General features: G+C 54.5%; 1 protein-coding gene across 3 annotated transcripts in view; it reads left to right on the top strand.

The window, feature by feature from the left end:
* Positions 1 to 11,446, top strand: part of SCHIP1 (schwannomin interacting protein 1) — a 43,571-nt gene that overhangs the window by 25,589 nt on the left and 6,536 nt on the right. For 2 of the 3 annotated variants that reach the window (XM_082486947.1, XM_082486949.1), the window contains exon 2: positions 9,737 to 9,855. In XM_082486947.1, coding sequence (XP_082343073.1) covers positions 9,737 to 9,855 — 119 coding nt within the window. Of the gene's footprint in view, positions 1 to 5,506; positions 5,745 to 9,736; positions 9,856 to 11,446 lie in introns of those variants that run through there. The other variant, XM_082486948.1, reaches the window with a different exon arrangement.

Below are 11,446 nucleotides of genomic sequence, written 5' to 3' on the forward strand. Positions count from 1 at the left end.
AGGGGAGACCTTCTCGCTCCCCACAGCTCCCTGAGAGGAGGGGGTAGCGAGGGGGGAGTCGACCTCTTCTGCCAAGTACCAGGTGATAGAACAAGAGGAAATGGCTTCAAGTTGCGCCAAGGGAAGTTTAGATTGGATATTGGGAAGAATTTCTTTACTGAAAGGGCCATCAGGCATTGGAACGCGTTACCCAGGGTGGCGGTGGAGTCCCCATCCCGGGAGGTATGAGGGTCGTGTAGATATAGTGCTCAGGGACATGGTTTAGTGGTGGGCTTGGCAGTGTGAGGTTAAGGGTTGGACTAGATGGTCTTACAGGGCTTTTCCCATCTAGGAGGTCCTGTGATTCTGTGAATTAAGGTCAGGTCCTCCATGGTCAGGAGGTCCCAGCATCTGACATCTGCCCCGCGGCCGCATCCCGGAGCCACGCGGGCTGCTGCCACTCTTCCTGCTGGCTATTTTTCTCCTAGTTATTTCTCTTTCCCTGTTTTATACTGATTTGTTTTCCTGCGCCAAATGTTTTCTGTAGGGCTCCATATCGCTCCTCCAGTTTGACAAGAGCAACGCCAGCTCTTGCGTGGTGGGTGATGTCCTGTGAGGGCCCGAGCGCGTGCAGGCTAACAGGCCAGCGTGCAAACCCAGGCCTCGACAGGGAAATAAAGGTTTTATTCTCACGTGTGCGTCAGCAGTGCTTTACTGGCCCGCAGCCTTAGCCAGGTCTGCTTTGTAAATGCGTATTTTCGGCGTTGCCTGACAGGTCCGGCTTTGCGTGGAGCAAAAGGGGACTCGTCAGGCTGTTGCCGGCTTCGTCTGTGTTTCTTTGCCTGTACGAGTGGGTAATATGTCTGGATTTACATCGTCTCCTTGGGTTGATTCCTAATGCGCCTTTAAAAGCGGAGAAGCCCCTCGGCACCCGGTGCCCCTGCCTGAGGCAGGAGTCTCCAAACAGGCAGTTGCCCGTGGGAACCGGTTTTGGCTCCGTGCGTTGGCATCGGTCACGGTCTGAGCTATCTGCTGGCGGGAGAGTCGCTCTGGAGATGTTACCGGGGCTTTATACGCGCAAAGAAAATTAAAAAGGAAAGACAAAAAAAAAAAAAAAAATCTGATGTGAAAAATGAGATTTGTATTTGCTTAGAAATAATTTCTTAGGCGAGTCGGGGTGTGCGGCGCGTCCTGCTCGGCCCCGTGCGTTCTCCTGGGACCCGGTCTGGGTGCGCACATCGGTGTCCTGGTTGGAGCAGCTGTCACTGTTGGGGGGCTGGTGGGGGGGGTCACGGTGGGCTGGGGAGGTGCTGGTGTATGGTGGGCTGGGGAGGTGCTGGTGTCACGGTGGGCTGGGGAGGTGCTGGTGTCACGGTGGGCTGGGGAGGTGCTGGTGTCACGGTGGGCTGGGGAGGTGCTGGTGTCACGGTGGGCTGGGGAGGTGCTGGTGTATGGTGGGCTGGGGAGGTGCTGGTGTCATGGTGGGCTGGGGAGGTGCTGGTGTATGGTGGGCTGGGGAGGTGCTGGTGTATGGTGGGCTGGGGAGGTGCTGGTGTATGGTGGGCTGGGGAGGTGCTGGTGTCGCGGTGGGTTGGGGAGGTGCTGGTGTCACTGCGGGTCAGGCTGGCTGCCCAGGGCACGGACCAGGCACCCACCGCTCCCAGGGTCTCACCAAGCACCAAAACATAAAGGTTGGGCCATAAAAGTCACAAGTTTAAAATATGAAGTGCTCATTTAAAAAAAAAAAAAAAAGTATTAGGTTTCTTTTGTTTGATACCTTTAGGTTTTTGAAGGCTTTCATGGCACATAGGTATTACCAGGCCGTCATCATCGTTTTCATTAAAGTGAATACAGATTCTTTGTATTCAATAAAGTGAATACAAATACAGATTCCGAATCTAACCCCAAGAGATGGGCCTTGGAGGAAACCTCAGATGCCACGGGACCCCGGCTGGGGCGCTGGCAGAGCCGGAGAGCGGCGGGCCTGTGGCTGGAGGGATGCTGCAGCGCGGTACGGCCGAGGAGCCGCCGTTCGTGGGGCCGAGCACACTGACCCCGCATCCCAAACCACTGAAATAAAATCAAATAAAACCTGTGTTGTAGAGAACTGAGGCTGAAGGCTGCCTTGTTCAGGCAGAGGTTAAAAAAAAAAAAAAAAAAAAAAATCCTCTGCGAAGTAGGTGGAAAGCACTTGGAGTGCTAAAGCTCAGGGAAGCACCATCAGAGGGAGGACATGGTCCATCCCGTCCCTAAATTTGCAGGGATTTGTTGTGAGTGCCTTGTACTGGCCGCTGCGCGCTGGAAGGATGCCGCGCTTTGGAGGGACTCTGAATTATTCCGACCTTTATGATAAAATACATGTTTTGTGAAGTAGTTTTGGCAACCTGAGATTTCTCCGGATCTGGAAGCCGCCTCCATTCCCTGCCCTGAGCGCCCCGTGGCTGGGAACACTGGTTCGGCAGGGAGAGTGCTTTCATTGAACTTCGCTGGGAATTTAGGGGCTTTATCTACCAACTCGGTAACCGGCGGTGTGCGGGAGCTGATCCCCAACAGAAAGGGGATGGTGGTTTCCTCCCCCGATGGAGAATGCCCCGAGAGCGTTGAGGGGGTTTTCATTGACTCAAACAAGCGGTAACGTATGCACAGTAGAGTTAAATTTCGCTGCTGGTTTTGTCCGTAAGCAATCTGTGCGTGTTTAAAGCGCACAAAACTTGATGTTGTCCTATTTCCTCACCTCGCTGAAGGACGACTCGAGCGCTGTCATGCCCGGTCTGTGCGTTCCCAACGGCACGGGGTCCGTGGCCGTGGTCCTCCCACCGCAGGGACGCCCCAGCCGACCTGCTCCAGGTACGCCCGTTCAGAGCTTTCCCTTCGTGCTCTGAAAAGCAAACGGGGCTGAGGTGGCCGTGGCCACCTCTCCCCCTCACCAGCGTTGCCATGGGCTGCCGGAGGAGCCGCGGCTGTGGCCATGGAGGCCGGTTTCCTTCTGACGCAACGTGACGTTGGCCAGCGATGCCAACGTGGAGCGTACTCCACAGCCTCATCCCCGACATCGGTTTTTTTCGTTGTTTAAACCCAATAGTGGGTGTGTGGGTGTGTTTCAAGCGGGGGCCGGTTGCTGGAGGGACAGTCGCGGGCCGTCTGCCCGCGGTGGCCTTCTGCATCGGGTGGAGAAGGGGCTGCACACCGAAGGGTTTGGTCCCTGGGCTGAAACAACCACAAAATTAATTGATTTTGGGGTTTTGATGTCCAGGGTTTAAATTGGCCTTTTCTCTGCCGGTGGGGAGATGCCCCTCCCAGGAGAGCAGGGTTGGGTCTGGTCCTCACCACCGAGGAGGGCACCCGAATACGCCTCCAGCAATGGTTGCAGGGGCTCCCGGCCATGCTTCTTAACCAGCTTTGGGTTTCTCCTGGTGTCTTGGACGAGGCGGCTGCTGGCAGCAGGGATTTCACTGGAGGGTACGGGGATTTCACGGAGACCAGCTCAGGGGATGCCCCTCCGTGAGACCGATCCCGGAGCATCGTGGCTCGGAGGGCAGAGCGGAGCTGAGCTGGCCTGAAAGCTGGACTGGGGGATAAAAACATTGTAAAAAATGCGAGTGAAAAGCGCTAAATGTATTTTTCGGGAAACTGTGTCGCTTCCTTCCCTCAGGGGTGATGACTTGGATGTCGGTTTGCGTCAGCTCGCACGTGGCGCGGGCTCACGCAGCATCCCTGCCCTGCGCGGTGGGTACCACGGGCACAGCGGGACCGGGCTGGGGGTCCCCGGCTCAGCCGAGAAGGTCTGGGGACATCCCCATCTGAGCGTGGAGGGCAGGGTGATGCAGGGACTTGTGCCAAATTGCGGGGGAAACGTGGCTAATTGCAGGCTCAGCCCCCCGCTCGGTGCTCCCGGCCACCACATCCTTCCTCTCGGGCTATGGGATTTTTTTTCATAGAATCACAGAATGGTTTGGGTTGGAAGGGACCTTGAAGACCATCGATTCCCAACCCCCCTGCCATAGGCAGGGACACCTCCCACCAGCCCAGGTTGCCCCTGGCCACGTCCAGCCTGGCCTTGAACACCTCCAGGGATGGGGCCTCAACAATTTATTTATTTTTATTTTTTCTCGGATTTATTGTGTCGGGATCCATCCCCACGGCCGGGAGAGGAAGTTAATTTAGCAACAGCAGGAAAGGACACAATGAGTCAGCTGTGGAGGGGAACTAAAAATAATTAAATATCCAGAGAACAACTTTGTTTCATTCGGGAATTATAGTTAACAAAGCAGCATCCTGGGACAAGAATGGAATTAAACAATCCTGCTTGTTATTGCTGTTTTTTCCTGAAACTTCAGAGTAGACCACTGCCACGATGCGTAGTTTGTATGTCGTTAGAGCCAGTGATGTAACCAGAATATGCATTTTAGGTGAAATGACGTCAGCACGCCCTGGATATATCATTTCAACACATAAACTTTGTAGGGCTGTTAAAATTACTCACCTAGCGTGCGGCGCAGTGCCAGAAATCACTCCTTTTCTTGCCGGTGCGCCACGTCTTAAGGCTCACCGAGAAACTGGGGCAGAAATTCCATCTTTTTAAGGATTCCCTACAGAAATGCCCGCCGCCGGCGCGCCATCTCTGCCTCCCTCCCGCTGCCCCAGCCGCGGCCGATGCGGGGGCAGACGTCGCGCAGCGGGGCTGGCTGCGCCGGAGGCGGGACCTCAGCGAGGACTCGGCAGGATTCGTGCGGGGTTGGGGAGCAGCGGGAGGTCGGGATCTCCGGGCAGGACTGCCGCAGCTGTAAGCGGTGTAGGTTTGGGGGTTGCGGAGCCCCCCCGGCAGCCGGGGCTGGGGCGCTCGGCCACCCCTGAGCGGGGACGAGGCGGTGCGGGGGTCCCCCGGGCTCTGCACCCCCGCGGGACGGGTGGCAGGTGAAGGCTGGATGCCTTTTTGAGCGCTCGGTTAATTCCTAGAAACTTGGTTTTTTGCACCTTAAAAAGGTGTTTTAGCCAAGACGTACCTCCCTGGGGTCCATCCCGGTGTTTTTCGTGTAAAGAGTGGGGGGGGGGGGGGGGAAACAAACTTCCTATTGTGGTCGATGGTGCTGTGACTGCCCATCCTGGAGCACCGGGTGAGGGCTGAGGACCACTCCGGCTCTGCCCGGCTTCGCTGCTGCGGGCGGCTCCTCCGACCGCCGGGATTTCATCAGGATAACTTCCACGGTGAAAACCCCGGGGGAAAGCCCCTTCCACCTGCCCCCTCTAGCCGTGACTACGCCGCCACCGCCGCGCTTGGATTTTGACATCAGACACCGGGTTTTTTCCTGCCCTTGTGTAGCCGGTGAGGGTTCGGGGCTATTTTTATCCGGCGCTGGCAGTGGCTGGAGGAGGACGCGGTTTCCCTGGCCGGCGCAGCCCTCGCCTCCCCTCTATCTCATCAGCTGGCCCAGGCTCCGGCGCTGCCGTTGACTTTATTAGGGAAAAGCAAGGTGCTACGGAGCGGGCGGGAGGCGAGAGGGGCCGGGAAAGCATCCCGGCCCGGGGAGGGGGGGGGGGACGACGACGACGGTGGGGCTGCCGCGGGGTCTTGGCTCCGGGGACGAGCGCTTGATCCCATGGTGTACGATTGAAGAGCGGAGGAAGAGCCTTGAGATGCCCCGGCGGGAGCGTTTCACCGGCCACGTGAGGACCCGGGAGCGAAGGAGATGAGTCGGGAGGGTGATGGCATGGGTGACGTCATCAGGAAAGCAGCCGCGCCGGCCGGGGAGGGGAGTTATAAAAAGGTAAGGGACAAAATGGAGCCTTTTGTCTGCCAACAGTCGCCCTCTTGGCAGGAGGGGGATCGGCCGAAACGCTGCCCCAACACCCTCCCGGGGCGCTGGGTTTGGGGTGCCGGAGCAGGGGAGGGTTCGGTAGTGTCGAAGGCGCCGGCGTGGGGCGGCAAACCTTCCTCCCTCTGCGTTTCCGCGGCACTTTGCGGTAAAGAAAACGCAAAGAGATGTTTCCAAATGCGTCGTCCTACCTGGAGACCCCGGGGCGGGGGGGGGGGGGGGGGAGGGGGTGTTTAAGGCCATTTGCCACGTGGCTGGTGATAGCCGAGTTTTGACTTCGGTTTTGCGTTTACCAGCAAATCGGCCACGAGGAAAAAGGAGATAAAAAGTAAACGCTCCGTGGTTACAATTTCTATTTGTAAACCCAAGAAGAGCCCTTTGTGCTTCCCAGAGGTAGAACAAGGCGCTGCCTACGGGTCTGGAACTTTAAATATAGTCCTTGTCCGTGGCTGGTAATGACAGACCCTGGCAAAAATAGCCTCGGTGGCCTGGCCGTGTCCCGGGCTGTGCACCCTCTTTGGTGCCGGGTGGGAGAGGCGGGGGGGGGGGGGGGGGGAATGGCTCCGGCATCCAGCCTCCGCTGGCCTCACCGCGTTTTAACCCCTCGCCCCGCTGCGGCACTGCCCGGCCGGGCCGGGGTCCTGCCGAAGCGTCGCTGGCACCCGTTAAATCTCTCACGCGCCGTGTAATCAGCCTCTCCTCTCCTCCCCGCTCCGAACAGGCAGCGCCTTCCTAAAGCGCGGGAGTTGGTCCAGGTTTGGTACCCATCGGTACAACTCCAGAAGTTATCAGGGCCGTAATTAGGAATTGGCTGCTCTACCCAAGGGTTGGGGGGGGGGGTTGGCAGTTGGGGGGGGGGTTCTCAGAGCACGGCGAGGAGCCTGGGTGCTCCACCTCAACGCCGAATAAATCCTCCGCGTGCGATTTTACGGGCTGGTTTGGGGGAGGGGGGGTACAAGGAGCGGGGGCTGCTAGTGCAGGTGCCCGCGTGGGAAACAGCGGGGGGAGTACCGGGTCGTCGTGGTTTAGGCCAAAATCCACTGTGAAAAGAGCGCTCCAGCTACTGCTTCGGCAGCGGCATAAACAACACGGTGGGTGTCCTGGTTGGAGTTGAGGACAACGCGGACTTTGCTCGTTTTCCCAGAAAACTGCCGAAATCTTGTGCCCGCCGCCGTGGGCATCCGCTCTCCATCCGCATCCCGCATCGGGTCGGTGGGGGACGGCCCCCGGCATCAGCGGTACCTCCCTGCGCCCCCAGGGATGGGGTTGGGCGGGAAGAAGGCATATATTGGATAAATTCAGGCTCTCAACTGAAAATGTAGGGTTCGGGGTGGGTTTTTTTTGGTGTCGGGGACGGCACGTGTCGGAGGCGGGTGGTGAAGAGCCCGAGCGGTTGCGTATAATCTGCAAACACTGGTCAGGGGATGGCGATAGATTTATAAACGGCAGTAACGAGAGCGGGCGGCGGGGCCGGGAAACGGTGCGCTGAGTCCGCCAGGGAGGGGGGAAAAGGCTGAGCCCCCCCACCCCCCCGCGGCCGTTCGCCTTTACTGGAGCGGGATTGTAAAGCCTTTGACGTGGAGGCGGTCACAGCCCTCCTCTGACATTGTGGTTTTATTCGTGGGCTTAAACAAAGGTAGTTCCTGACCTTCCCAATTGGAAGGTCAACAGTAAGAAGGAAAACATCCGCCCCAAACTGTTTGGCCTTGGAAATAAAAAGCAGCCTTTTGTTTAAAACTAATTGTCTGAACCAGGCTTCAGCTCTGCAGACCCCTGAAGTACATACGTTTTGTGATTCGGTGTCAAAAAACGCGTTTAAATAACGTGGGCTTATGGTTTTTTCCTTGCTAGCGCCTTTGCATTGTGAGTATTTGGCGCATTATTTTTTCTATCCCGAGTAAGTAACATTTGATAATCAAAAAACCACTCGCAATTTTCCTTCTCGATTTATAGGTTTCGCTGCCCGGCTCAGGACGTGCACTGCAGCTGTTGGGTAATTTGTCTAAAGCCCAAAGTCCAGTTCCCTTAGGGTATATTCTATTTCGTAGTAACTGTTCCCTATTTTATAATAACAAATAGGACTCCCGATTTCTTTATGGTCATTAGCTTGTGTCTGGCTTATCAAATGGGATATTCTGAGCTCAGCCCTGGGAGCCGTGTTATTTAGTATCCTCAGTAATGACCCGGCGGAGAAAACAAATTGCACGTCCATTAAATGTACAGATGTCGAACTGGGAGCAGGTGGGACTGGGTGGGAAATGGAGCAAAATTAAAAAAAAAAAAAAGATCTGGAGAGACAGCCCCATCCGAAAGGCGTAAATACGTTGGAGTGTGTGTATTTATGTGTGTTATAATGCAAAGAAGAGTAGTTTTCAGCACGCAGGGGGGAGGTGGGTGCGCTGCTGGGGGTGGGAGCCGTCCCGGTTGGTGGGATGTGCCACCCCGGCTGGGCGGGAGGAGGTGGAGATGTGCTTCGGGCTCCTGATTTCTGCCGGAACACAAGGAAAATCAGAAAAAAAAAAAAGATGGGAAGGTGTGGGAGAAGATCATCTGAGTTGGAAAAACTGACTCCATGAAATATCGACGCACTGAGGGATGCGGCTGGTTCTCACGGGGGAGACGCCCGTGCGCGTGGCGAGATGGGCACCACGAGGAACCGGCACGGGCAGCCCTGTCTCTGCTTTCAGTCCACTAAAAATATACTTCTCCTTCATTTTCACTTTTATTTTTTTCCACTGTGCTGCCTTCGGTGGCAGGGCTGGCTATTTTTTCTTCTAAATCTGGCTGCCTCTGTGCGATTGAGGCGTCGATTGTTGGAACGTGAAGAAGCAAAGTAGGAAAACACAGGGAAACTGCGGAAACTGGGAGCTGAACCGGAAAACTCGGTACCACTTGATGCTGCGGGGGTCACTTTTAATATTTGCTGCGGGGGTCATTTTTAATATTTTCAATATGTTAAATAAAAGGCGGTAGGTTACAAATGAAGTATCTGTTTTGAGGTGGGATTGACAATGTAATGGGCAGTGTGATAATGTAACGTATGTAGTCAGCACTGGAGTTGGAATTAAATTATTAGCTATTTTAAATTAATAACTTGCATTTTGTTATATTCCGCTTCCTTGTGTCAAAAAAGGTGCTTTATTTTCACTTGGACGAAGTATGGGAAGCACAGCTATATTAAAGAAGACCGTGGAAGCAGCCCGCACGCGCCTGCTGCGTTTCCTTCTGTTGTGTGTTCTTGATCGAGTATTATGTGATATTTTAAAATGAAATGTTTGAGGGCTTCGGGATGTTCCTTCTATCAATAACTTGCCGCCTTGTATGAATTTTTTGTCAGCGTTGGCGCGTAATCCGTTAGTGACAGACACCGGGATAGTACCGGTACTAATTTTGAATGATCTGTGGGTTTCATTTGTTGCACGTTGATTACACAGTCATCTCCATAATCATCAGTCAGTGATTGATTTCCCATCACTTTGTAGCTTGCCCTTATTCAAAAAAAAACCCCATATGTAAAAATACATTCTTAAAACTGTGGATAATTTGATGGCAATGGTTAAAAATACATCTCTAAGCACGTTGGCGGAAGAAGGATTGTGTGGTTTTGGAGGCTGCTCAGGGAAGTGGAAGACGCTCGTGGTGCAAGTGTGGCCTCGGTGGCTATATATGGGTATGGGTAGAGATATCAATACATATTAGGTGTATATCAGATGTGTACATTAGATGTGTGTGTATATAGATGTATACCTGTCAGTACGTGGAGAGGGAGAGATGTAGATGGGCTTCTCTGTTGGGATGGGCTGCGTGGCTCCCCCAAGCGTGGGAGACGGCGTGGGGGACGCTGGGCATCGTGAGCGTGGCGGTGGGGCTGGCGGGACAGCTCTCCTCGCCGCACGCTGGCGTGACGGGCGGCTTCATCTTTTCTTGTCACCCTTCCTTTTCAGGCCCAGAAGAATGAGCGGGAGTCCATCAGGCAGAAGTTGGCTCTGGGCAGTTTCTTCGACGATGGCCCGGGACTTTACACCAGCTGCAGCAAGAGCGGCAAGCCGAGCCTCTCCTCCCGGTAAGCCCGGCGGCCTCGCGGCCCACAGCCTCTTCGGAGGCTGAAAAGCGTGAGATGCCTCCAGTGGCACGGCCTGAGACCTCCGGAGGCCCTTCAGAGGAGCCCTCGGTTTTTGCTTGCAGCCATATTCTTGAATCTTCTCGGTTTGGAACAGCGTCTTATGCTCCAAACGCAATAGTTGTCTTACATAAATAATTGTAAATAATATGCTAAACCGTGAGGTTAAAACTGTACGGAAGAGCTATTTGGATGCCCAGAGGATAAAGCAAATGAGCTGAATTTTCCTGAGATGGGTTTCCTTTTGGTTTTCATTTAGGATCTCTGCCCAGGGCAGTGGTGGAGTCCCCCTCCCTGGAGGTATTTGAGGGTCGTGTCGATGTAGTGCTGAGCGCCGTGGGTCAGTGGTGGGTTGTCAGTGTGAGGTTAAGGATTGGACTAGACGATCTTACGGGGCTTTTCCAATCTAGGAGACCCTGTGATTCTGTGACTTGGGCAGACCGAGAACAGTGGTGGAAGTATGATGAATGCACCACTAGAGTTATGGTCAGGAGAACGGTTGGTTCTTGTTGTTTTTTTTTTTTCCCAAGGGGTTCTTTATGTTGAGTTGCAAAATACTGAGAATTTTAATGTCCAAACACCTGGTTTAATGCCAGATGTGCGTGTCCAAAGCAAGGCAGGGCTCCAGGATGGTCCCACCGGTCCCGGGTCAGGCAGTGTGGTGATGGTTGGTAAAAAACCACAGGTTTGTGATCGCGCATCTTCCTTGGGTGGCTGGGGAGGTGGCAGCCCGTTGGAACCAGGTCGGATGCTGATAGCTAGCCCTGGTGACAGCAGGGCAGTGGAGACCAATTAATCTCATCCGCAGAAAGCACCGGAGAATGGAAAAAAATGAGCTTTAACGTGGCTCACCGCCTTCCCCCTGCATCCACAGGCTCTGCGCGGGCTCTGCTGGCTGAACACCGCTCCGTCCCCGGGGCTGGCGCATTGCGTAGCACCGATGCTTCACTTGTTCTGATTTTTTAAAATTTCTACATCAAATATACTCCAGCGAGGCTTGTTTATGTTCGGCTGCCGGGGAGTAACCCGGGGCACTTGCAAAGCATCGAGCGCCTCCCACGTTGGGAGCGAAGATCTACCTGTTGCCATGGTGTGGGAGAAGAAAAAAAGTCTTAGAGAGGCATAAAACCAGGAGGAATACTGTTATTACACCAGAGAGGTACAATTGTGAAATTAAATTGAACTGCAAGTCATTTGAAAGGGAAAACAGTTTTGCGCTGTGTAGTTACAGCTAAACCAGGAGCCGCTATCTTGTAATTACAGCACGGGTCTAATTAACGCTGCACGGCAGGGTCTGGCAGCTGTGCCACGAGAAATTACCAGCTCTACCTGAAGGCTTTGGCGTTTCGTTAATATTTGTAGTCCGGGCAAAGCATTAGTGTCACACACTGCCCGTTACGGGACCGACAGGAACCTTTGCGGGACCGTCGCTCTCGTTGAAAACCGCTTGCACAGGAAATTAGAGAGCATGAATTGCTGGGTTTGGGGCGTTGGGGTCGTGCTCTCAGAAGGAACGTGAGGCGCAGACCCACAT

This window comes from Vanellus vanellus (assembly GCF_965231255.1).
Source record: "Vanellus vanellus genome assembly, chromosome: 8".
Lineage (NCBI taxonomy): Eukaryota > Metazoa > Chordata > Aves > Charadriiformes > Charadriidae > Vanellus > Vanellus vanellus.